This window comes from Echeneis naucrates, chromosome 5, assembly GCF_900963305.1.
Source record: "Echeneis naucrates chromosome 5, fEcheNa1.1, whole genome shotgun sequence".
Lineage (NCBI taxonomy): Eukaryota > Metazoa > Chordata > Actinopteri > Carangiformes > Echeneidae > Echeneis > Echeneis naucrates.
In genome coordinates, this window is record NC_042515.1 from 19,602,439 (window position 1) to 19,629,818 (window position 27,380).

The 27,380-nt window shown below is 40.0% G+C and overlaps 1 protein-coding gene across 1 annotated transcript; it reads left to right on the forward strand.

Moving 5' to 3' along the window:
* Positions 1-27,215, forward strand: dnah1 (dynein, axonemal, heavy chain 1). The gene is made up of 76 exons (XM_029503137.1): positions 1-165; positions 259-386; positions 471-624; positions 727-859; positions 938-1,090; positions 1,237-1,471; positions 1,599-1,756; positions 1,876-2,081; positions 2,240-2,538; positions 2,751-2,901; positions 2,978-3,171; positions 3,321-3,546; positions 3,689-3,808; positions 3,903-3,985; positions 4,103-4,244; positions 4,588-4,743; positions 4,852-5,050; positions 5,158-5,411; positions 5,692-5,904; positions 5,988-6,152; positions 6,258-6,379; positions 6,619-6,724; positions 6,828-7,007; positions 7,138-7,278; positions 7,413-7,576; positions 7,710-7,823; positions 7,918-8,106; positions 8,197-8,302; positions 8,815-8,928; positions 9,012-9,161; positions 9,256-9,342; positions 9,465-9,651; positions 9,736-9,827; positions 9,944-10,098; positions 10,200-10,377; positions 10,472-10,666; positions 10,782-10,901; positions 11,027-11,185; positions 11,273-11,374; positions 11,469-11,609; positions 11,845-12,005; positions 12,095-12,252; positions 12,388-12,561; positions 12,935-13,113; positions 13,278-13,508; positions 13,856-14,052; positions 14,354-14,489; positions 14,657-14,865; positions 14,959-15,130; positions 16,284-16,475; positions 16,662-16,772; positions 16,866-17,051; positions 17,192-17,383; positions 17,545-17,712; positions 17,837-18,028; positions 18,338-18,469; positions 18,875-19,000; positions 19,081-19,200; positions 19,442-19,591; positions 19,681-19,841; positions 20,152-20,377; positions 20,506-20,701; positions 21,017-21,168; positions 21,287-21,483; positions 21,587-21,731; positions 22,068-22,226; positions 22,512-22,643; positions 22,783-22,953; positions 23,116-23,295; positions 23,552-23,728; positions 24,503-24,673; positions 24,888-25,018; positions 25,408-25,552; positions 25,939-26,145; positions 26,430-26,664; positions 27,094-27,215. Exons 1-76 carry the CDS (start codon positions 1-3, stop codon positions 27,213-27,215), a joined length of 12,429 nt encoding a protein of 4,142 aa, XP_029358997.1.
* The last annotated feature ends 165 nt before the right edge of the window (positions 27,216-27,380 follow it).

Here is a 27,380-nt window from a genome sequence, read left to right on the forward strand (position 1 = left end):
ATGGAGGCGAGGCATGCGCCTGGCTTCTGGGCACTGGTGCCACATCCCCCCAACCAATGGCCAGTGGCCAAGCCACATTCAAGGCACAGACGCCTTCCTTTAACCAAGAACAGCTGTTGGAATGAACAGGAGGACCCCTCAGATATCACTACATCCAAGTTAAAGGTAAAAAAAAAAACGCATTAGGTTATTAATAAGGAAAATTAATAACTTTCCATTATTGTGACTCCATCTGACCAGTGCAATTTTGTTGAATAGGAGGACTATGGACCCATTTTACATATATCTCAGAATCCTTACTTCAGCCAGAGTGGAGTTACACCCAAGATCCAGATACCCTATCACGCAGTTCCTGGTCAGATACCCCGCAAGTTAGCAGTCGAGAGGTTTGAGATATTTGTGTTCACCATATATGAAAAAAGAGGGCACTTCGTGAGTATTATTAAACAGTTTTTATTGTTTACTTTTAGACATCGAAGACAATATTTGGCCTTTAATTTTGAGCAGCTGCTGTCAGAAAAAGGCATTGACTCTAATCTTATAATGCCAAAGAAGCGAAAGCCAAGCTGTAGTGATAATGACATGACACCAGACAATCCTCTATCACCCTATCTTCAGTTGGAGGTGAGTCATTATTGGTACAAACCTGTCTGTGCATTTCAGATGTTACATGTCACAGTTCTGCAGCACCATGGCATATCTATGTTTTCTGTGCTTCCCCCTTAGATATTTGACAATGAGGAATTTGACTGTAGGACTCCAGAAGACTGGCTGGCTATGGGCAATGCTGAAGGATCACCCAATCAAAGACCTATCCCTGCAAAAGCTCTGCTTTCAACAGATAACAACCACCCCTCAGGTAAAATGACCTCAAAAATACACTGCATAAACAAAGAGATTTTCTGTTCTTTAACAGTTACTCTACTCTCTCTTGAAGAGGATACTAACAGCTCCTGCCAGGAATACAGCTGGCAAATAGTTGGGGTTCTTGACTACAGTAAAGAGAAACGCCAATACCTCGTGCAAAAAGTTACAGATGAAGAAGGAAATCCTAACCTAAATGAAGGACACAAAGATGGTAAATTTCCTGGTTTATATTTATGTATTTGCACCACAATAGGAGAGTATTGTCTCATATTTGTCTTCAATGTCATCCAGTAATTGTGTTATGTCATGTACTATACTATATACTTTCCCTTTGCTTCTGTTGGATAGGAGCAAACCCTTTGCTACCAGGCACTAAGCACTGGGTACCCAGGATCAGACTGTTGTTCTTTGCTGAAGACCCACATGTCTTTGTAGAACGGCTTCAGTATGCCCTGTGCTCAAGAGAAAATACAGAGGCCCTGATCTTCTACCACTTGTGTGTGGACTGTATGCCTATCTGGGAGAAAACACCATCTGTTGATAGTCATAGTCTCAAGCGTATAAAAAAGCGTGCCCTTTCGGCACCTGGGCTCGGGGAGAGCATGTAAGTAATATCTCATATTAGTGATGCTGTTTCCCCTTGTTCGCTATAGCCTGTTTTTTAAGTTCACACCTTTAAAAATGTCATGTCACAAGTGGTAATAGGAATAAAGCACACATTTTATATGCAGAATTGATCGGTATATAGGGGACCTGGAGAAAGACATCAAACTGGATTATGACTGTACTATGAACCGCATGATCTTCGACAAAATTGTGATGCGAAATCCAGACAAGTTTTCACACATCACTCTGCCAAAGAAGGACCCAGAGTATGTACCACAAAATGGTAAGCTAGTTTGCCTTGAACACATTTGTACAAAGGCACTGGAGTGAAGATTAAAGAAATTGATTAAAAACCAGAACCTGATATTCAACTCTGAATCTAAATATTGGGTTGTTTTATAGGGCGCATTGCAGTTCCTCACTTTGAATTTAAGGAGAACAAATCTGCATTTGTTTTCCGTTCCCTGCTGACCAAGCCAGAGGTGATTGGTGCAATGTCTGAAATATGGTTGGAGTGTAACAAAGTATCAACCATGAAGCTACTCTCCTCGACCAAACCGTTGAAACTGAATGAGTATGAAGTCACCCAGTCTCAAATGCTTACTGAGGTATTATAACATCAACATTTCCTAAAACAATGGGTAATTGGGATAATGCCATCTTACTCTTGATCAATTCCAATTCATTTTAATTTTCACATTTTGTGGCTGATGTTACCAGAGAAACAAAACAAAACAAAGCATTAAATCTTTTTCTGCCTCTCTAGATAGGCATATTTCTTCGGGAGTCGTGGACAGTTACGCTGAGCCACAGTATCCGTTCCAACCTCAGATATATTACCAAGGGCGCATACAATATCAAGGAGTCTGTCTTGTGGACGTACAAAAAGAGCAAGCTATTCAAACTGATCACTGTTGTACACTATAAGATGCAGCACTCTCTACGCTGCCTTGTGCAGAACTCATTGAGCAGCTTTACTCACCTCATACTGGATGCCTGCCACAGTGTGTTGACGTGTCCTCGAGGCCTGCGCTGGGGGAGCAACCTTATCACGAGCCAGTACAAGTAAGAACATGCACAGGCACATGCTTATAAACACTGCCTAGTTCTCTTCTTGTATCATTACGTATTGTCTTATTGTCTAACTGTATTATGAAGTCAGTTCTACTTTTATTTGCTTGCTCCAATTTTAATGAGGGATCATAAGCTTGACTTATCTTTTTACTGTTTAATATTCATAAATATGTAGATAATATTACTCCATTGCCCATGCCTAGGCCAAAAATCAAACCACTCTTCCTGGTGGACTTGGTTCTGGACCAGAATGGGGTTTTTTACAGTACACCGCTGGAGAATTTGGTTAAGTCTATTCTTAACCTGTTTGATATGAGCATTACTACGACATACCACATACCATTGCTTGATAAGGTAAAATAAAGACAATCAATCAGTATTTAATTCAAAAGGAAAATGAATGTAATTGTTCATCTCTTGTTTATGCAAGTTGGTGATGCAGGAAATGTTTATTGGTGACATTCCATCACTCCAGTCAGTGGACTTGTGGGAGCCAGAGGTTACAGAGTTGAGAGATATGGTCCGCAATGCACTGTTCCAGGCAACCATACCACTCAGAGCTTATGCTGCTGAATATGAAAAATATTTAGAGCTTTACAACATGGACATAGAAACCTTCATCAAGTAAGTTTGTGTTCAAAGTTATGTATTAAAGGTCTGAAAACTCACTGACACAAATCTACAGACTTTTGTCTTCAGATTCAGGGTGCTTCTTTTGTTTAATGGCTCTGAATGATTCCTTATTTCTGTTACTTTTCTATTTTTTCTGCCAGCACTCATACCCATCCAGAACAGACATCCCAAGAGGTGAAGAAAGAGGTGGAGCAACAGCTCAAAGAAAAGGAAAAGATTGAAAGTGCATTGCCATCCTCCATTGTGATTGGACCATTTATTGTCCAAGTGATGGTCATACGTCAAGCTCTCACCAACAAAAGAAAGGCTCTAGCCAATGCCATGTTGGGTCACCTGGCTCAGAAGCTACGCAACAAGATTGATGAGGTAAGTCATATCTTAATTTTGTTCAGAGAGTGCATTGAAGCCTTTTGGTAATTTTTCAGAGTGGCAGTATATACTTCAACTGAAGAGTGACCTATGCCACTCTCTGAACTTGCACTTTCAAAGTTGTATATTGCGTGTTTAGGCATGTGAAAATTGTGACCTTATGAGTAGAAAGCTGCAAAAAAACCCCAACTGCATTGAAGAACTGATTGAAAAGAGGAACTGGATGGAACAAATCCCAGAAAATCTCGCGAACTTTAAGGTAGAGATTGAATAATGAATTGGATGCATTTTCCCATTCTTGTCACATGAAGGGTTACTTCGCCAATAACACTTCTCCAATCTATCCACAACAGAAACTTTTTAGCAAGGTCCAGTCAGACTATGAGGTGCTGGAAGAATTTTGGTACTGTCTTTCAGACGAGGATGCTCAAAAAAAGTAGGTGTATATTCATGATGTTTATAAAAATCTCATGAGAAAATATTTTCTAATGGAGGATTAAAATTATTCAGTGGGAGTTTCATTACTGATTGCTATAGTTACTTATCAATGCAGGTGGACGGCTATTGGATGGCCTCAAAGGATAATCAGCCAAATGGAAAAAGTAGTCATCCAGCATGTGGAGGATGAGAAACAATTCCTCAAGATTCAATTAGCACAACAGAACAACTTCAATGAGCACTTAGATGCTCTGCAGGTCAGTTGAGACAACTAGGGCTTTATGTTTAATAACTACTTAAAGTGTTAACTCTGGCCAGGTGTCCACAACTTCCAGATGGGTTCCAGGTGATTTTCAAATGAATTTTCTGAAATGTTCTCAACATCACAGGAATTGTCTGGTGATTATGATTGTTCATAATGAGCTGTCAGACGCTTTATCATGTGTGGTTATCCCTTTAATTTCTTTTAAGTTTTTTTAGATCTAAAAAAATATCTATATATATCTATATGTATCTAAAAACATGCATTGTAGACAGGCCTTTGTTCATGATGTTGATGATAAAAGTAAGAACCTCAATCCCTCTAATGGTGTGTTGTAGATGCTAGTTGCTGGGTTTAGGGCCCATGCAGACATTGACCATGCCCATGAAATGGCTAATGAGATGAGGTGTACACACAAGCAACTCAAGGAATGCCAGACTCTGGCCCAAACCTACAACTCCAGAGAACGTCTCTTTGGTATTCCTGTCACAAATGTAAGTTGTAGGGTGTGTCAAGAGGAGGGATTTTTTTCATCACAGCATGAAATGTCTTGCTGTTTTCTTTTATTCATTTCTTTTTACAATTAAATATCTATATTACAGTATGATCGTCTACAGAAGCTGGTTAAGGATTTCCAGCAATTTAAAGACCTATGGATCACCACTTCTGACTGGCTACAATGGCATGAGAGCTGGCTCAAAAACCCATTATCTTCTATTGACCCTGAGCAGCTTGAGCGCAGTGTCACAGATGCCCACAAGACAATAAACAAATGTATTAAACAGTTCAAGGACATTCCTGGTCGGTGGCACATCTATTACCATTCAAACTAAGTAAAAGTAAAGAGTGTTTTTATGTTCTGGCTGACCATGTTTGATGCCTTCTATCTATGCCTTACATGACACTAGACTGCCAGATGGTTGCAATTTTAATTAACAGCAAGATTGAGGACTTCCAGCCTCACATCCCTCTGATTCAGGGTCTGAGAAACCCAGGGATGAGGAGCCGCCACTGGGAAATGCTTTCTGAACGTATTCACATGAAAATCATGCTCCAAGATGACCTGAGCTTCTCCCACTGCCTGGAGCTTGGCCTGCAGAACTATGTGGATGACATAACGCATGTGTCTGTGGTAGCTGGGAAGGAATACACCATTGAGCAGGTATGTATGTATGAAGTGTTTATTATATATTGTATATTGTATAGGTGATAAATAGAATGTTGCTAAAATTTGGAGTTAATTAAGACTGTTGATTTTTGCATGCCAGGGTGAAAGTAGTCACACGGCAGCTTCCATCAGTGTGCAAGCTTACGTACCAATGGAAGCTGCTGTCTTTTTTCTTTTCAACTTCTGTGTAATTCCACCCAACTTTGCTCACTGTGAAAGTGTGTCAATATCTTCAATACAACTGGTGACAGTTTTATCAAACCTTCTCGCTCAGGCACTGGAAAAGATGGAGCAGGAGTGGGCAACTGTAGCTTTTGATGTGTTGCCATACAAGGAGACAGGCACCTACATCCTGAAGAGCCCAGATGAAGCATCCCAGTTGCTGGATGACCACATTGTCTTGACACAGAGCATGTCCTTCTCCCCTTTCAAGAAAGCCTTCGAGGGTCGCATCAGTGCCTGGGAGAGCAAGCTCCGAATGACCCAAGTACTCATGTACCCATGCTATGTTATCATGCAGCATCTTCTCCTGTGTTATGTTGTGCTACCGCCCTCTTCTGGTCCTTGCAGGATGTGCTGGAGGAGTGGCTTACATGCCAGCGTTCCTGGCTCTACCTGGAGCCCATCTTCAGCTCTGATGATATCAACCAGCAGCTCCCTCAGGAGGGAAAAACATTCCAGCGCATTGAGCGAAAATGGAAAAGTATCATGGAAAGTGCCTTCAATAATCCACAGGTGACAACTTCCAAGCCCTTTATTAAAGGACACAGCAGAGAGCAGAAAATATTAATGCTTAAGTATTTTTAACCACTTCTGTGTGTTTTCTGCATTTATATGTAGGTGATTAAGCTGTGTCCAGATGCTCATCTACTTGATACCCTTAAGAAGTGCAACAAATCTTTGGAGCATGTGCAGAAGGGTCTAAGTGAGTACTTGGAAACAAAACGAGGATCCTTCCCCAGGTAAATCGGAGTGCAAATGCCCAGAAAACACTTCTTGTACTTCTGATACTATTAATAACAGATTTCTCTGCATTTGATCCCATGCATAATTTTTTCACGTTGTCACCCCTGTCATCGCTAGTTAGTGGCCAAATGAACTCTCTTCGGCGGCCATTTGCAACCATAAGAGAAAAACAAAAAAAAACATTGAAGCAGACAAATATGGTGTGATTTTATACACAATGACTTTTTGCTTATAGGTTTTACTTCCTGTCAGACGATGAGCTCCTGGAAATTCTGTCCCAAACCAAAGATCCCACCGCTGTTCAACCACACCTACGCAAATGTTTTGAGAACATTACACGGGTCTGTTTTGCCTAATTGTTTCTTTAGAAGTACACTGTTTTTAGGTAATTGGAAACATGGCATGCATACCACATGACTGAGACTGTCATCTGTTGGTTCTCAGCTTCAGTTCCAGTCTGATCTACAGATCACACATATGTACTCTGGAGAAGGGGAGGAGGTGAAACTGTTCCTGCCAGTGTGGCCTACTGGAAATGTGGAAGTTTGGCTGAGGGATGTTGAGAAGTCTATGAAGGCTACATTGAGGGATAACATCAATCGCTCACTCAAAGTTTACTCTGAGGTCTGCAATCTTGACCTTCAGTTTGATGGTTATGATGTGTTTTCTAATCTTGTATAGTTTCTTTTGAAAATTCAAGTTGAAGAATTTTTAAGGTGATGTGTGATGTTTGTGTGTCCTTGTGCTCCATCAGCATCCTCGTGTAGATTGGGTTTTATCATGGCCTGGTCAAGTAGTGATAGCTGGCTGTCAGGTTTTCTGGACTGCTGAGGTGTCTGAGGCTTTGGAGAAGGGACATTTAGCTGACAGACTTTTCCCCCAACTACAGACACAGGTGTGGAATTATTATGACTGTTGTTGTTGTTATTTTTCCGAGGCTGGAAATATTACAACCAAATAACTCATACAGGCACTTTGCAATCTTCACATTAAAAAATACCCAAAACATTTCTCTTTTCATTTCTGCAGCTGGGTGACCTGGTGCAGCTGGTGAGACAAGGGCTCTCTAAGATGCAGCGAGCTGTTCTGTCAGCCCTCATTGTCATAGAAGTCCATGCAAAGGATGTAGCAGCTAAGCTGGTAGAGCAGGGGGTCTCAAGCATCAGTGACTTTCAATGGATCAGCCAGCTTAGGTAATCTGTTTTTTACCGTTACTTGTCTTTACCCACTGTTAAATCCACCACTAATCCTGACCGTGGAGTTGACTGGATATTATCCTATTTAAATAATGTGTGTGGTGATGGGTGATATACTGATTGTTTGTAGGTACTACTGGGAAAAAGATGACATGTACATCCGTGCTGTGAATGCAGAGTTCTTGTACGGATATGAGTATCTTGGTAATTCTGGACGCCTGGTCATCACTCCACTCACTGACAGGTAGGCATTTAGCACCCATGAATAATGTTGTCACCTCTGTTATTGACTGAGTGCCATTTACATCTTTGATCACACCATTTTCTGGGTCTTTCAGATGCTACCTGACCCTGACAGGAGCTCTCCACCTGAAGTTTGGAGGAGCTCCTGCAGGTCCAGCAGGGACTGGAAAGACAGAAACCACTAAAGACCTGGGAAAAGCTCTTGCCATCCAGACAGTGGTTTTCAATTGCTCAGATCAGCTAGACTTCATTGCAATGGGCAAATTCCTAAAAGGACTGGCAAGGTTAGAGGCATTTACTTTTTACTGTAAAGGATTGTCAGCCGCTATTAATCATATTCTTGTGGGACGTCTTATCCATCTTCCATTCTTTAGCTCTGGTGCCTGGGCATGCTTTGATGAGTTTAATCGTATTGATGTGGAGGTGCTGTCTGTGGTAGCACAACAGATCACCACCATACAAAAAGCACAACAGCAAAGGGTGAGAAAATGCTTTAAAAGAATTTCACACAGTGGCACCCACAACCCAAACTGTTTACTTTACCTATTTTTCTACTGTGTATTCAGAGTTTTTCATGTATTTGTTAGCAATATTTTTTATTGCTTTTCAAAAACCACCTGGATGTTACGTTGTTACAGATTTGGTATATTTCATAAATTTCACTAAACCATTTTTTGGAATAAAGTTATCGTGAAAATGGCTATTAGACATTATACAGCGTAGTGTAATGTAGCCTTTCATATCTTCACATCATAAAAGGTTAAATTTCTATAAATTTCTAGCAGTAATGTCAAGCTAGTAATAATTTATTTATAAAAAAAATCCAATGTGCATTACTGGTTTTACATTAGTTGAATCACAGAATATTTTATAATTTAAAAATAACATTATTGCATTGAATATATACTTTTTCAGTTGAAGAGATTAGACAGTTAGACTGACATGTAGGCCAGGTAGGGTTCTCTAAAATCATTTTTTGTGTGTGCTTTTAGGCAGAGCGGTTTGTTTTTGAGGGGTCAGAGATCCCTCTAGTTCCTTCTTGTGCTGTATTCATTACGATGAATCCTGGTTACGCTGGCCGCACAGAACTGCCTGACAACCTTAAGGTTTGAAATCACAGTTGGGTCTTAAATAACTGCATAACATTGTTGACAAGCAGATTGGGTTCAACAAGTTCTATCCTCTTCAGGCCTTGTTTCGTCCTGTTGCCATGATGGTCCCTGATTATGCAATGATAGCTGAAATCTCCTTGTATTCCTTTGGCTTCAGTGATGCCAAAGTCCTCTCCAAGAAAATCACCACCACTTTCAAACTGTCCTCTGAACAGCTCAGCTCTCAGGTACTACCACAATCCACATGATATAAAAAAATTGTACAAGCTGTAGTGACACAGCAAAAAAATACCAACTGTCTTTTACTCTTATTATCTGAAGGATCATTATGATTTTGGTATGAGAGCTGTGAAGACTGTGATTTCAGCTGCTGGAAACCTGAAGAGAGAAAATCTTGATATGAATGAGGTTGGAAATACATCTTTTGCTTTTGATAGGAGCAAAGTAAACAGGACACATTTATTCAGTAGCATTAAAAAGACGCACTATCTATTAATATCTTAATCTTCAGGAATCTCTCTATTTTCCAGGAGCTGATCTGTCTACGGGCCATTCAAGATGTCAATGTACCAAAGTTTTTACAGGACGACCTGAAGCTCTTTAAGGGTATTGTGTCCGATCTCTTTCCTAAGACAAAACAGGAGCCCATTAACTATGGCACACTGGAAGAGTCAATGCGCAATGTCTGCATCAAGAAGAATCTCAAAGATGTGAATGGTTCGTGTTGTGAGTGTTTCTTTTCAGATATGCTGTATCCTGTATTTATAGAATGCTTAGATGACTGCATTGTGTTGATTGCAGCATATATTAGCAAGTGCATTCAACTGTATGAGACAACTGTGGTGAGACATGGCCTTATGTTGGTTGGACCTGCTGGATCTGGTAAAACAAAGGTGAGTCTATTACATGTTGCTGTAAGTATTTTTTACATTTTTATTATTACATTGGTAACGATACGTGTTTTACAGTGTAGAGTCCTGTGTCTAAGCATTATTGTTACATATTTTAGTGTTATGAGATACTAGGTGAAGCAATAACAGCTCTGAAGGGCCAACCCTCTGTGAGTGGTGATGTGTATGAGCCAGTTCAAATATATGTCCTCAATCCCAAATCTATCACCATGGGCCAGCTCTATGGGGAGTATGACTTGCTCACACACGAGTGGTAAGAAATGCTTTGTATTAAACAACAAAACAGAACAAAATAAATAGACAGAGACAGCATTATAGTACAGACCCACCTTTTCTTTTTCTCCACCCATGCAGGACAGATGGTATCCTGTCATCTCTTATACGTGGCGGAGCTGCATCAATGGACAAAGAAACAAAGTGGTACATGTTTGATGGACCAGTGGATGCTGTGTGGATTGAGAACATGAACACCGTGCTAGATGACAACAAAAAGTTGTGCCTTAGTTCAGGGGAAATCATTAAACTGACTGATGTAAGGTTACATTTTTAAAACGGTGTTGAATTTTCAGTGGGTGTGTTGTGCCCTGTCCCATGTACATTAGATGTCTGGTATCTTCCCCTTGTAGGTAATGACCATGATGTTTGAGGTGCAGGATTTGGCAGTGGCTTCCCCAGCCACAGTCTCACGCTGTGGTATGGTCTACCTCGAGCCAAGTATTTTGGGCCTCACCCCTTTTACAGAGTGCTGGCTGAAACAGATCCCCAAAATTTTGAACCCCTATGCAGAAAAGCTCAACAGCCTATTTGCCAGATTCCTTCAGGTGAGCAGGAAGCTGTCATTGAGAATGAGAAGTAGGGCATTGTAAGTTGTTTTTTATTGTCATTGATTATGACTTGATAAAAAATGTACTGCTTATTTTTCATACTTTCACACAGGATGCCATCACATTCGTTCGCACATCAGTAAAGGAGGTCATCGTGTCGCTCGACAGTAACCTTACTTGTAGTCTGCTTAAACTAATGGACTGTTTCTTCCATCCCTTTGACTTTAAAAAGGTATGTACAAGTGAACTTAATGAACAGACAAGAAAGTGGATTCAGCTCTGTGTCCTATTCTTAGGATGGCTTGTTGTATATGGTGCGTGTTGTGTCGACTGTACCTCTCCTTTATTATCTTGCAGGATGAAGGGCCACCCACTCTAAAGAAACTGGACCGTCTGAATGAGCTGATAGAACCCTGGTTCTTTTTTTCTTTAGTGTGGAGCATAGGAGCCACAGGAGATTCAGCCAGCCGCCAGCACTTCAGTGCTTGGCTCAAGAACAAGATGGCAGAGGAGAAGGTCACATTCAATCTGTGTTACTTCAAATGGAATAAATATTAATTGCTGAGATGAATTTTAATTCACATAAATGTAATTGTCCCACAGATTAAATTATGTTTTCCAGCAGAGGGCCTGGTATATGACTACAGTCTTGATGACGCAGGGATTAGTAACTTGGAGGAAGATGATGAATATGAGGAAAGAAAAGTAAACGTAGCCCACCGAATTCATGTTGAGTGCACCTAAGATTATTACATATTTTTTTTCTATAGGTCCATTCATCTTTTTGCCTGTGCTCTAGGTCCAGTGGGTCAGCTGGATGAAACATGCAAAGAGTGTCAGCATCACTTCAGAGATGAATTATGCAGACATAATCATTCCTACTGCAGACACAGTCCGAATGTCTTTCCTCATTCATATGCTCTTAACCAACAAGAAGCCTGTGAGTGCTTTGACTGTAGCTAATCTTCACATGTCTGTCTGCAAATGCCTTGTTTCAAAGAAATGTTTCAAAAGTCTAATTGTATCATCTGTCGGTCTAAACTATAAACATTTTTTATTGAAAAATTATATCAGTATTCAACATAGAATATATAGAGGTTTTGATATTACAAGGTTTTCCTTTCCTTGAAAAGTCAGTTACCCTAGATTTTTATTCATATGTGTTTGTGATCAAGGCTCTATGTGTTGGGCCTGCTGGCACAGGAAAGACCCTAATCATATCAGACAAGCTGCTGAAAAACATGTCTTCTGACTACATCACACAATTCCTCATGTTCTCTGCCCGCACCTCAGCCAACCAGACCCAAGATTATATTGACAGTAAACTAGACAAAAGGTAAACCCCTTCAACTTTAATACACAATTTTCCATCCAACTACACGTTTATCACTCAACCTTTGAATAATGCATGTGCCTTTGTGTCAGGCGAAAAGGTGTGTTTGGGCCTCCAATAGGGAAGCACATCATCTTCTTCGTTGATGATCTAAACATGCCAATGTTGGAGACCTACGGTGCCCAGCCTCCTATTGAACTGCTGCGGCAGTGGATGGATCATGGAGGGTGGTATGACCGGAAGCAGATAGGTGATAACACTAAAGTCTTTTTTCTCATTGTACTAATTTAAAAAATTGTGACTTTTTAGTTTCTTTTTTACTGTGACTACAATTGTTTATGTTGTATAACGACAGTAAAAAAATATTTTCTTTCTTTCTTTCCAGGTACTTTCATGCACTTGGTGGACATCAATTTTGTCTGTGCCATGGGACCTCCAGGTGGAGGTCGGAATCCCATCACTCAGCGCTTCACACGCCATTTTAACTTCATATCCTGCACTGAAATGGATGATATCAGCAAGAAGAAAATTTTTTCAACCATTCTAGGCAGTTGGATGGGTGAGTCAATACTGTTAAAGTTTTTGAATATAAAACATTCGTATTTCAGTGTCAGGAGAGTTGTTGCATAGTATAAAATATTTAACTTACCTAAGTACTGATTCCATTTTGTAATCTTTGTTTTCTTGCACATGTTCATATGAGTAAAAATAGACAATGCAATAGAAAGAAGCAGACAATTGTGCAAATCATATAAAATGTAATGAAATAGTTCAAAGTCTACTTTAACATAGTATGGATAATACACAAAGCAACATTGTTTGAATCCTAGTGATTTGATGTTTCCGATAATGCATTGTCCAAACAGCCATGAGTAAAATGATTTTCCTTTAGTGTTATTGTTGCACTCTTCATTCCTCTTGTTTTTCATTAGGACCTGTATCAGCAATCCATCCACTGAATGAGTCTCTTGTAGATGCCACTATCCGGATCTATACTGCTATTACATGCCAACTTCTCCCAACTCCATCCAAGTCCCATTACACCTTTAGCCTGAGAGACCTGTCCAAGGTCTTCCAGGGCATACTCATGGCAAAGGCCAGCATGATAGAGGTATTAATATCTAGTAATGTGAAATAATTACATTACTGTTAATTGTAGCAATATCTTTTTCAGGTTTATTTTCAGGTTATTATTAACAATATTACTTTATTGTTCCTTCAGAAAAGAAAAAAATATAAGATATTTTATCTCCTATCTCTGGTAATGTTTCTTAGGACAAAGTGCAGCTGCTGCGGCTGTGGTATCATGAAAGCTGCCGGGTTTTCCAGGATCGACTGGTTTGTGCTGAGGACAGAGACTGGTTCACCAAGCTCCTGAAAGATTGTATTGAGGAGTTTGACTGCATTTTCAAAGAGGTTGTGCCTTGTCAACCTATTCTGTATGGAGATTTCATGATTCCTGGAGCAGACAACAAGGTCTACACACTCATTGAAGATAAAGAAAAGGTGGGTGGACTAAAAGTGGAGTATGAAACATGCAGTGTGTGTTTTGTTATTGCCACCATACACAAGCTAACTGACAGACAGGTACATAATTTTCCTGTACACAAAAATTTCTGTAAAAATTCAAAGTTCTACAATTAATTAGCAAGTTGTAGATTATAATAGCATGCTTATATTTGATTGACTGTATACTTCTCCTTCTGATATGGTACAGTATATACACTACCAGTAAAAAATTTGGACACACTTTCCTATTAATTTGAATGAGAGTGAGTGTATGTTATGTTATATATGTTATATATGTTTTCGATCTACCACAGACTGATATTGCATATCGTTATTTTATCCAGTTAGCAAAAGTGATGGAGGAATACATGGAAGACTACAACCAGAGCAGTAACACCAAGATGAAGCTGGTGCTCTTCATGGATGCAATGGAACATGTGTGCCGCATCAGCCGCATCCTTCGCCAGTCCTTGGGCAATGCCCTGCTACTTGGAGTGGGTGGGAGTGGACGCCAGTCACTCACCAAACTTGCATCACATATGTGAGAGTCTGACACCCTTCTATTTCTCATGTGAAGAGTCTTAACAGACTAAACATAACATTTTTGATGAACCAGAATTTTTTTTATGCTTTAAATTATTGCTTATTTTAGATTGGGGCTAATTTACATTGAGCTGTGTTTTGTTGTTTGCTTGTTTGTTTTATTCAATTACCTTAATTACAGTTAACATTTTGCTGACCAGTTGCGTTATGCTCAGCTGACAGTGGGTACAAGATGGTTTTGTTTTGAAAAATTTCAAATGCTGTGGCCCAGTTCTCACCATGTGCTTGTCTGTATTCAGGTCAGAATACGAGTGTTTTCAGATTGAACTCTCAAATAACTACGGTCAAACAGAGTGGAGGGAAGATATTAAAAGTGTCATGCTGAGGACTGGTCTTCAGAACCAGCAGATCACCTTTCTCTTTGTAGACACACAGGTAAACAGTCATACTTTATCATCTGATGTGTTTATTTGTGGTAATAACATTATCGTTGCCATACATATTTTTACCATAATCTTTACAATGTAGATCTAAATCATCCTAATTCAATGTGGAAGTATTGTACGAGAAAGAGTGCTATTAACTTTGCATTAATGTCCCAGATTAAGAATGAGTCATTCTTGGAAGATATCAACAACATTTTGAACTCCGGTGATGTTCCCAACCTGTATGCAACAGACGAGCAAGAGCGCATCTTGGCAGCAATGAAGCCAGTTGTGCTAGAGCTGGGCCATCAGCCAACTAAAGCTAACCTCATGGCTACCTACATCAGAAGGGTCCGTAGCAATATCCACATTGTGCTATGCATGAGGTCTGTAACTGCAAATTTCTTTTATACCAAAGGACAAGTATGAAGTAAATGAAATGTTGAAATTTTCTATTTTGTCTATTTTGTCCACTGCAGTCCGATTGGTGAGGTTTTTCGTGCACGGCTGAGGCAGTTTCCCACGCTAGTTACCTGCTGTACTATAGATTGGTTCAGTGCCTGGCCAGAGGAGGCTCTGAAGGCAGTAGCCACATCGTTTCTTAATGACCTGCCACAACTGGAAGCCAGCCCCATGGCCATGAAAGGACTGGTGAGGGTGCTGATTGTGTGTGTTAATTAGCTTCATTAATATGACAGTTTTAAATAATATTGCCATCCATGGAAGTTTGTAATAGTCTAGGGTAGACCCACAATGCAGACACTCAGAGACAGTTTAGCTGGTTAGGGAAGAGAGACAGGCTATGTTCTGGTCTTAAGCTGTGTCTACTGGCTTTATTGAGATGGGGTAAGCTGGACGGGGGTTGGGCAGAGTAACAAGCAGCCATGGCTTTGAGACAACCAGGATCAGGGACTGAGGAACTGGAAACTGGCAGTGGCTTGCAGGGCTGAAGAGTGCAGGTGGGGCAAAAGTACCAACAAAAGCTAAAGAAGGCTGGAGTGGAGCTAGTAAGTAACCACTAGACCTGATATACAGGAAACAGCAGGTTAGAGTGGGAAACAAACAAGCAAAACATTTGAAACAATGCTGGAAAGAAAAAAACCAACTGGAGAGCAGGACCAGGACCTTATATGAGATAAGTGCATCGTGCCAATCAGGGATTATCAGCAGAAGGTGAGCTGGTAAATATGGAGGAGAAAGTTGGCCAACCCAGCCCAACTGGAGACACACACAGAACATGCTTGGAAAGATTGGGGAGACCCAACTGGGGACAAAAATTAATCAACAATAAAGGGGAAAAACGCAGAGAAACATAAATCCAATCAATTGAATTAAAATAACACTATTAATAAACAAACTCACAAAACAATGTTACATTGTGTAGACTCTTTGTAATCTTATAATTTCTTTTTACAATAGCTAATTGCTTTTCATTTGGAAGGCTTCTCTCTTTTTGTTCATATCATGAAAACCTCACCTCTGGCTAAAAACCTTTCTGTGATGTCTGTGATATATGGTGAATCATGAAGCATTCAGATTAATCACTTCTTCAATTCATCCAGCTTTATTTATTTTTATTTAATTATTTTGAGAAATAAGTTTCATTGCAAAAACTTGACACACAGCAGAATGTCCTCAACATTTCAAGAAGGGACCGACAACAGTTGAAACAGTTGTTTTTGTTTGTTTAATAAATATTATCTAGTACCTGCTTAAAAACAAAAAGAAAAGAGAAAAAAAAATCTGAAATGCTTAATACAGAAATAACTTGCCTTGTCTCTGCAATATCTTCCCCTTTCTCCAGACAACTATGTGTGTAAATATCCATGAGATGGTAGCCATGAAGTGCAAGCAGTATTTGGCTGAGCTCTCTCGCTACAACTATGTCACACCAAAGAGCTACCTGGAACTTCTCAAAATCTTCTCAGATCTCACTAAATGCAAGAAGCAAGAACTGTGTGCTGCTCGTCAGCGCATGAAGACTGGTCTGGACAAGGCAAGGCACTGGGAAGATTAAACAGAAATTGGAAATAGTTTGTATGACGTGTCTCAGTATTTTTCTTAGTTTATTTACTTATCTTTCTTGACATGTATAAAAACGTTGAATTGTATGAATGAACATGTAAATTTGTCTCCATTAATTTCCATTCCACTGTATCTTGACAAATCTGTGTTCTTGTAGCTTCTTAGTACAGCAGAGGATGTGTGTAAAATGCAAGAGGAACTGGAGACAATGAGACCTCTTTTGGAAAAGGCCGCAAGGGACACTGAGGTCACCATGGAGACCATCAAAGTAAGTAAAAAAGATGATAAATTCACAGAAATTAATCAGGAGTTGTTTTTGATTCATGTGGATTTTAGTGTCCTGTATGTTTCATGTTTGCAGAAAGACACAGTGGTTGCAGAGGACACCAGAAAGTCAGTGCAAGCAGAGGAGGAAAAGGCCTCAGAGAAAGCACGCTTTGCAGGGGCAATTGCAGCAGATGCCCAGAAAGACTTGGACGAGGCTCTGCCAGCGCTGGATTCTGCCCTCACCAGCCTCAAGTCACTCAATAAGAATGATGTCACTGAGGTCAAGCTTTAGATGATAACGTTTAAAGATAGTCTTCAAATAATATTGAATTGTGTATATTATATGTCATAGGTGGAATATATAACCCCCTTAAATTTTTTTTTTTGTCATCTTAATTCCTGTTGCACTGTTTTTCATAGGTGCGAGCAATGCAACGACCACCCCAGGGGGTGAAGCTGGTTATTGAAGCTGTGTGCATAATGAAGGGCATCAAACCCAAAAAGGTACCTGGACCGCAGGCTGGAACTAAGATCAATGACTACTGGGAACCTGGAAAGGGTCTACTACAGGACCCTGGCAAGTTTCTGGAGAGCTTATTTAAGTATGATAAGGTAAAACACCCCCTGTTGTAAATATAGCAAATGTTGACATGGTCCCTCCATAAAAATGATTGTCCTTTAAATTCTGTTGCTGATATGGTAATTGTCTTTTTGAAATCTGCGACAGGTAATGAAAACTGCCTTTTGTGACCCTTTTCTGATCATTTCTGCAGGACAACATCCCAGATCGTGTGATCAGTTCAGTTCAACCCTACATAGATAATGAAGAATTCCAGCCAGAGGTCATTGCCAAGATTTCAAAAGCTTGTACCTCCATTTGTCAGTGGGTCCGAGCCATGTATGTCTATCACTTTGTGGCCAAGGCTGTGGAGCCTAAAAGGGTAAAAACCGAACTGCCTGTTTGAACCATAGTCTTGGATAATCATTACTTGTGATCAATATATTTAAAGTTGAGTGACATTTAACAGCGTCATCTAAACATTGAAAATATTATAATTTGTACAGAAAGCACTCCAGGAGGCACAGGAGGACCTAGCAGTGACCGAGCGCATCCTGAATGATGCCAAAGAAAAGTTGGCAACAGTAGAGGGTGGTATTACCTCTTTACAGGCCAAGTACCAGGACTGTCTGGCTAAGAAAGATGAGCTGGATAAAAAGTATCAACTGTGTGAGGCTCGCCTTGTGCGAGCTGACAAGGTCAGAAGGAGATAAGATATGACAAAACATCACAGGACATAAAATAGGCAATACAGCAGTTCTGGAAACAATTGAGAAACATGGTTAAGAACAGAACTTTGTGTGTGTGTGCAGAGGGTTAGGTTTGGCAGATATATCTGGGAGTAGTAGTAGTACTGGTATATGATTGAATACCTGTTCTTAGAAGATGAGGCCAAAGTGAAGGCAGTGAAATAGTGCCATATAAGATTAATAATCTCATCATTTATTCTCTATTTATCTGTTGTAGTATTGATAGTGTAGTCATGATGATAAATTGATTATCTCCAGCTTATAGGAGGACTGGCAGATGAAAAACTACGTTGGAAGGAAACGGTGCAGCATCTAGATTACATGGTTAATAATGTGGCAGGTGATGTGCTTCTATCTGCTGGATATGTAGCATACCTGGGCCCCTTCACTGTAAGTTGGTTGTAACTCTGTGGGTCTGTAGGTATGACCACATATTAAAAAGTCGCATTACCCATCATAAACTAAATATGCACACATATTCAATCACACTCAACAGCAGCTTTAAGATTCATTATGATGCCACAACAAACACAACAAAAATAATTCATAAAACTTTTATATAATTATTCAGTATTATGGAAATTATTAGTATCATTATATTTACTTTTTGTACAGTAAGTTTAAGGTCAGGTGCCAGTGTTTATCTGCCTGTTTTTGTAGTCATACACTGCCGGTCAAAAGTTTGGACACACATTCCTATTCATTTGCATGAGAAAGTGTGTCCAAACATTTGACTGGTAGTGTATATATAAGTTTTTCATAATTTGCATAGAGATTAATTGTTTTTGTGCTTAGGGAGAATACAGAGCAGCCATGGCAGAGGAATGGCTGCACTGTTTCAAAGAACTAGGAGTTCCACACACTGATGAACCCAATCTGATCAACACGCTAGGAGATCCAGTCAAGATCCGCTCCTGGCAGGTCAGAAACAACCTGTTTCTTGCATGCTCTGAGAGAAAAGAACTCATTGTTAATGTTATTGTTATTCTTTATGTGTATAGATATCAGGTTTGCCCAAGGACAACCTTTCAGTGGAGAATGGTGTGATTGCTCAGTACTCTCTACGCTGGGCTCTGTTCATTGATCCTCAGGGACAAGCAAACACATGGATCAAAAACATGGTAACTGTGCCTCTGATCACTGAAGTCACAAATGATATTAATGCAACAGAGAATGAAAAAAATACCCATACCTAGGTTTAAACATATCCCTTGACATAATTTCAAATCAGGTTTGGTTGAACAGTTTAAATAGGTATTTGCCATTGTCTAGAAGCAATAAAGTTGCATCCCAAAGCTTATATGTATCTACGGTTGTACTTGATCCACTGCTTATCTTTACTTGCTTTGTGCTGTCCCCCAGGAGCAGGACAATGGATTAGAGGTTTTAAAGCTTAGTGACCGGGACTTCCTACGCAGTCTTGAGAATGCCATTTACCTTGGTAAACCCTGTCTTTTGGAGAATGTAGGAGAGGAGCTGGATCCTACTTTAGAGCCTGTCCTGTTGCAACAGGTGAATACACAGACCTCTTCTAAACTTGCCAATGCCATGCAAAGATCTTCCACAAACTGACCTGCTTAACATATATTTGTGGCCTTCAGACATTTAAGCAGCAAGGCAGGATACTGCTTAAGTTGGGAGATTCATTAATCCCCTACTGTGAAAGCTTCAAGATGTACATCACCACCAAGCTTCCAAATCCACACTACTCTCCTGAGGTTTCTGCAAAAGTAACACTCATTAACTTCACCCTGTCACCCAGGTAACACAAACAGTTATTAATGTCAATGTAATCCTATAATCAAGCTAAAAGTTCTACAATACTTGTATTTATTGAAGTATTCCTGAGAATATTCTTTGGTCAGGTTTTTCTATATCACTTTTTTGTACAATCTTACACATATTTTTAAACAAGGGTTTGTTTAAAAATATGTGTAACACTGATTATATCACAAATGTCACAACAGCTTAATGTGTCAAGTCATCCGTGTCAAGTTCATGTTACTACTAACTAACACTGATCTGTCTGTCTGTTAAGTGTATATGTAAAAGTGCATTTTGTGGTTGTTTAGTGGTTTAGAGGACCAGCTGCTGGCCCAGGTGGTAGCTGAGGAGCGTCCAGACCTGGAAGAGGCCAAGAACCAGCTGATCATAACCAGCGCTCAGATGAAACAGGAGCTGAAAGAAATTGAAGATGAAATCCTTTCCCGACTCAGCTCCACAGAGGGAAACCCTGTGGACAATGAAGAGCTCATCCAAGTGTTGGAGGCTTCCAAGATCAAGGCCGGAGAGATTAAGGTCAGGCAGTGTAGAATTAATATCTCAGATATCTTGAAAGTGTTTTTTCTGATATAGAAACCCTTCCAAATACGAAATTTCATTGTTTTATTGGATTTTCTACTAACGCAAGCGGGTTTCACTGGCAGGCCAAAGTAATGGCAGCAGAAAAGACAGAGCGCGACATTGATGCCACGCGTTTGGAGTATGTGCCTGTGGCTGTGCGGACGCAGATTCTCTTTTTCTGCGCATCGGACCTTTCTGTTGTTGACCCAATGTACCAGTATTCTCTGGAGTGGTTCCTTGGCATCTTTCTGTCTGGCATTGCCAACTCTGAGGAAGCAGGTAGAAAAGGCATCATATATTAAATGATGCCTTTTAGTTGTAGACCACTGATATGCTGTTGACATATATTATTGTTGATGTCTGGTTGTTGTTTTTAAGAGCTGCTGGACAATTCAATTCCCCTTAGGGGATGAATAGTATTTATCAATCTGTCTGTCTAGCTCTCTGTCTGGCTGTCTGGCTGTTTGTCTGTCATACTGAGAATGTTGCCTCTGTAGATGAAAAAACTCACAAGAGTTGATTTTTAGTAGTCCAATAAGATATAAAAGATATTTTCCCTCTCCCCCTGCCCTTTTTCTAATATATTTCTTACAGCCTCAGTGAAGGAGAGAATCATCAACATCAATGAATTTTTCACCTTCAGTCTGTACATTAACGTCTGCCGCAGTTTGTTTGAAAAGCATAAACTCATGTTTGCCTTCCTTCTCTGTACTCGCATCATGATGAATGAGAGCAAAATTGACATGGTGAGCAACAGGGGACCTCCCAGTTACTTACTATCTGCTTGTCTGTTGATATTCTCCTGAGAATCACACAAATAACTCCATATCAGTTAATCGAAGTGCATTTAATGATCTGTATCAGGCTGAGTGGCGCTACCTGCTGTCTGGAGGGATTCCCCTGCAGGAGATGACCAACCCTGCTGTAAACTGGTTGTCAGAGCGCGCCTGGCAAGACATCCTAGCCCTCAGTGCTCTGGACAACTTCAGCAAACTGGCGGAGAGCTTCACTAAGTATCCTCAGGGTTTCAAAAGAATTTTTGACAGCAACCAGCCTCACAGGCATGCACTGGCAAACTCTTTCTTAATGAAGAGACAAATTTTTCCTCCATTCACATGTATAGAAGCTGTCACTGTCTAACAAGGTGTACATGTTTGCCTATAGGGAGCCCCTCCCAGAAGAGTGGGAAACAAAGCTGGACTCATTCCAGAAGCTGTTGATCCTGCGCTGTCTGAGGGCTGACTGCCTCATTCAAGGCCTGCAGGACTTTGTTGCAGCGCAGTTGGGACAGCATTTCATTGAACCTCAGGTGAAGACGTTGTCTAGCCACGTTCTTGCCTTAATCTTCATTTAGTCAGTACAATATGATAAGGTCTTTACCTAAATATGTTAAAGACCTTGAAACAATGTATGCTGAGGTTTGGTACTTTAGGAAATAAAGCTGAACTGAAAAAACATAGAAATACTGTGATAACCTTTCTCTGGGTTATTGCTCCTCTCTCCTCCTCTATAACAGTAGTAATTACTCTTCAAATTGTGCAAACATTCTTAAAGTTTTAGAGAACATAAAAAGCTGAAAACTAATTCAGATTGTTTGCAGCAGTATCCATGGCTTATCAGTCCTTCTCCCTCCATCTTTCCACAGACATCAGACTTGTCCGTAGTGTTTGCAGAATCGTCTCCTTCCACTCCGCTCATTTTTGTCCTGTCCCCTGGAACTGATCCTGCTGCTGACCTCTACAAGTTTGCTGACATTATGCACTTTTCCAAGAAAATGAATGCCATCTCTCTGGGCCAGGGCCAGGTCAGGGCCAGTGTGATACCTGAGAATTCCCCCTCTCTCTCACATTGCTAAATATGGCCACAATTTTTTTTATTGAACTCACAAGTACCTCATGTAAAGTAAACAGCATACTGCACTGGTGGCTGTGTAGTCTAGTTTTGATTATCCTGATTATTACTGGGCAGTGTCTTCATCATCCTGAATCACATTGAACACTGACAGCTTTACTTACTAATGTTCAGTTAAATGTTCACATTAAACGTGCTGTAACTCTGTCCTGCCCTCTGCTTTGGTTTGTGGATTCAGGGCCCCTTGGCTGAAACTATGATGCACAGTGCTATGGAAAAAGGTCATTGGGTCTTTTTTCAGAACTGTCACCTGGCTCCCAGCTGGATGCCTACACTGGAGAGACTCATTGAAAACATCAATCCAGTAAAGGTCAGAACACAGACATACAATAGAGCATGAACATACACAAGCTACAAACACAGAATTAGATCAATAAAACACAACTGCTTTAGTGAGCTGATATATACTGCATGACAGACTAGTTAAACGCATGGACATGTCTCCATAGGTGCACAAGGACTTCCGTCTGTGGCTCACAAGTCTACCCAGCAACAGGTTCCCAGTGTCAATTCTTCAAAATGGTTCCAAGATGACCATTGAGCCTCCCAGGGGCATCAAGGCCAACCTGAAGAAAACATACCTGAGGCTTAATAATGATTTTATTTCCTCTTCCACCAAGGTCTACCTCTCCCCCAGTTACCTTCCTTATCATTTACTTTTGATCCAAAATTTCTGATCAGTTTTGTTTTTGAAAACATCTGCTGTAGTACAGTGTTTTGTAGTGTTACCAGAAAGGGTGTAATGACTCCACCTTATTTTTCTTGTTGTCTCTGTTCCATAGATAACAAACTTCAAGTCTTTGCTTCTGTCTCTTTGTCTGTTCCATGGGATTGCTTTGGAGCGAAGGAAGTTTGGCCCTTTGGGTTTCAACATTCCCTATGAGTTTACAGATGGAGACCTGAACATCTGCATCAGCCAACTCAAAATGTTTCTAGATGAGTACAAGGAGATCCCATTCAAGGTGTGATACATGAGCTGATGATGATCATTTATTTTCTCATATTCTCTCATTTTGGCATTCTCCTGAAACAACCACACTTAAATTGCAATGTAACTTTGAATGTTTCTTCTCATTATGGATGATTAAGTCGTGACTTTAGAAAAAAACATAGACCAAACCCTAACCCTCCAATGACAAAAGAGGATTGTTATCCTCATTCAGACAATGTCTGTGTGTTCATCTGTCTGTCTCCTCATTTTGTCCTACACCTGTCCAGGTGCTAAAATACACTGCAGGTGAGATAAATTACGGTGGCCGTGTAACAGATGACTGGGACAGGCGATGTCTGCTCAGTGTCCTGGAGGATTTCTACTGTTCCGCTGTTCTTGTTAATGATCATGCCTACTCTTCGTCTGGAATCTACCGGCAAATAGACACAAATCTGGATATCAAGGTTAGATACTGGAAAATACAGAGATACTGAAAAAAATCACAATAAGAGTAGTGCATAAGGTTTGGCCTTTATCTGCATCTTTCTAGCTCTATAGCTGTGTACATTGTGTATAGTTCAGAATGAAAGGCTAACTCACTGTTCCGAATACATGACAAAAACTCATACATTGATGAAACATTGCAACTAACTTATTAAGCATGATGATATGATCACAATCACAATCATATGGATTGTTTATGCTCTGCTTTTAAGGTATTACCATCATTGGCTGAAACAACTCTTATGGACATGTTTCACATGTTTTTAAAAAACATTTTTCTAGTTTTAATGTAAGCCTGTACACAACCAACCATACACAACCATAAAGAGCAACACCAGCATATATTGTCATTTAAAACAACAAGAAACATATTTGAAACATGTTTGTGTTGTTTTTTTGACCTTTTTCTATAATGAGTTCACAATAACAAAAACTTTTCTCTGTTCTTGCTGCCTCTTACTAAGAAGGAAATGTAAGACGGATGACTGTAAGTATGTCATGCTGCAAAAAATAGGTTACACAGGAGTTATACATGTTGAGTCCTTATCACTTCTGGATTTTTGAAAAACATTTTTCCAATGACTGAATTTTATGCTTGATAATCAATTTTTATGCATTTGTTTATTAAATCAAATATAACAGTTAAATCAGAGCACATCAACGAAACAAAAAAAATTGATGATAACTGGTAACAATCATTATGTGACATCTCGTCATGGTAACTCTGACTGTAGGGCTACTTGGCATACATTCATGGTTTGCCCATCAATGATACACCTGAGATCTTTGGCCTCCATGAAAATGCGAACATCAGCTTTGCACAAAATGAGACCTCAGCCCTGCTGGGAGCCATAGTTTGTCTGCAGCCTCGAACCGTGTCTGCTGGGGGAAAAAGTCTAGAGGAGGTACAGATATGGACTGATTTGATTTCCCTTGTTTTTCAGTTAGCCTGTGTGTATATTAACTAACTACCAGCTGTGAGACAATTACTTTTTCCATCAATTACATTTTTGGCTTACTGTCACCATTTCACAGAAAGTGTTAAGTTGCATCCCAGGGATACAGTTGTGATGTGTAAAGATTTGATCACAGTGTGATATGTCTCTTCCTGTATTGCAGATTGTGGAGGAGATAGTGGGTGGCATTGCTGAAAAGATTCCTCAGCCTTTCAATGTCCAGGAAGTGATGGAAAAGTATCCAGTTCTCTACGAAGAGTCCATGAATACATTCCTCATCCAGGAGGTCATCAGGTAACATTACACAGTAAATCAGTTTACACAGTAAAAAACAATGATGCCAGTCTCATTGATCTGATAGCACATCACTATCAATCAGCGGAAACAAATATCATATTTTCAGAATTGAAACTAAAGATTTGATCAACTATAAAAAGACATTTTAGGGTCAGTAATATCCCAAACTTAGATCTGATGGATTAATCTTGTGTGTACATATTTGAATGTGAATCATTTTGAAAGTCACAGCCAGAAACCATAATTATAGGGTTTTATAATCGTACTGCAATAGCAGCTTATTCTTTTAGTTATTTGTGAGTTGTGGGATCAATTTATGAATATATTAGTTCATTTTAAAGGATTAGTACTTCAGTAATGGCTCCTTGTATGTCTTGTGCCCTCAGATATAACAAGCTGCTGGCAGTCATCTCTCAAAGTCTCCAAGATATTGTCAAGGCTCTGAAGGGTTTAGTAGTGATGTCATCAGAACTGGAGTGCATGGCCAACAGTATGTTCAACAACATGGTGCCTGATATGTGGAAAGCCAAGGCAAGTCTCTCTGACTCATACCGCTTCTGACCTTTTTTATTGCTTCTGAACACCAGGAGTCAGAGGTTTTTCACAGGGTTCTATTTGTTTTTTGATTAATAGCAATGGTCCATGAGAAATATGACGTTAATACAAATACAACTAGCTTATAAAACAGTTTTCTTCTCATATGTTTATCTTTCTAGCTGTTCTCTTGTTATATATAGCTCACTGTAGACACACACAAGCTTCCTCAACTATGAACTATGAACATTTGGGAGTGATTTCTGTTTCTAAGACATCAGATCAATTTTTTTTGACATTTTTGTTCTGCTCCAATAATCCCAGGCTCTGCTTTCTAAGAATTAAAATAACTCTGGCCTTTCGCCGTATCTCCCTCCCTCCAGGCTTACCCATCTCTGAAACCTTTGGCTTCTTGGCTGTCTGACCTGCTCCAGAGGATCAGTTTCCTGCAGAGATGGATCAATGATGGTCTTCCACCTGTCTTCTGGATTAGCGGTTTCTTTTTTCCACAGGCATTTCTCACTGGAACTCTCCAGAATTACGCCCGTCGCCACAGAATCTCCATCGACACAATTGGATTTGATTTTGAGGTCAGAGAGTAAGCAATATTTCTGGCTGCGTGCACCTCTATTTTTACCTCATAAGTGGCACAATATGAACTTCTATAGTAGAACACTGTGGATTGAGAGGATTAAATCATGTCAGAGTGAATATTCATGTATTCAATAAATTATTGTTATAGATTTTTGCGATACGGAAACAGATTGGCAGTTGACGATCAATGAATGAATTTTTTTCATCACATATTTTTATCGTTTCTGTTTAATGATGAACCAGTTTTTACACATCTCTTTTGTAATACTTTTTCTCACAGGTAATAGCGAAGTCAGTTGCAGAAATAACAGAGAAACCAAATGCTGGCTGCTACATCCATGGTCTATTCCTGGAGGGGGCTCGCTGGGATATCAGTGCAGGTCAACTCACAGAGTGCAGGCCCAAGGAGCTCTACACGGAAATGGCTGTCATCTGGCTGATCCCCATACCCGACCGCAAACCTCCGGCCACTGGAGTCTATGTTTGTCCCATTTATAAGACGCTGACACGTGCTGGTCAGTACACACAGCACCTGATCATGACTGGATGGATCTTGATTACACGTAGTTTAGATAGTGCTTAACTAACAAGCTGTTTCTAAAGCTATATGAAAAAATTGTTAAGGAAATTGATTAGCCAGTGTCTGTGAAACTATTACTCTGGTCATGAACTCTGTTTGCCTGGGTCACAAGGTGTTCGGGATCTCACTCTAGTGTTTGTGTGTCTCTCCTTTTTTGTGGTTTTATTACACGCCCAAAATAGACTCTAGTTAGTATCCTGTTTCATGAAGTGTCTGAAAGCGCAGATCTGTATTTTCCACTCACACCATGTATCCAACTCATGTGCTGGGAACATTTTAGTCAGTGCAGAGATGGAGGAAACCAACGATTTCACGACAACCATCTTTTTTAAAGTCATTGAAACTGCTCTGTGTGCTTTTACAGGGACACTCTCCACAACCGGTCATTCCACCAACTATGTGATCGCAGTGGAGCTGCCTACAGATCGCTGCCAGAGACACTGGATCAAAAGGGGGGTGGCCCTCCTGTGTGCACTAGACTACTGAAAAGAAACATACACCAGCTTTTCCATTTACCATTCTGCTTCACACTCTGTCTGCGTTAGGGTTCCTCAAATGAATTACACATCAAAAGATACTCTTTTAGGCATCACATGGTACTAAATCTTGCTATTAAAAACGCTTCTGAAGTCTGTAATTTAATGTGAATAT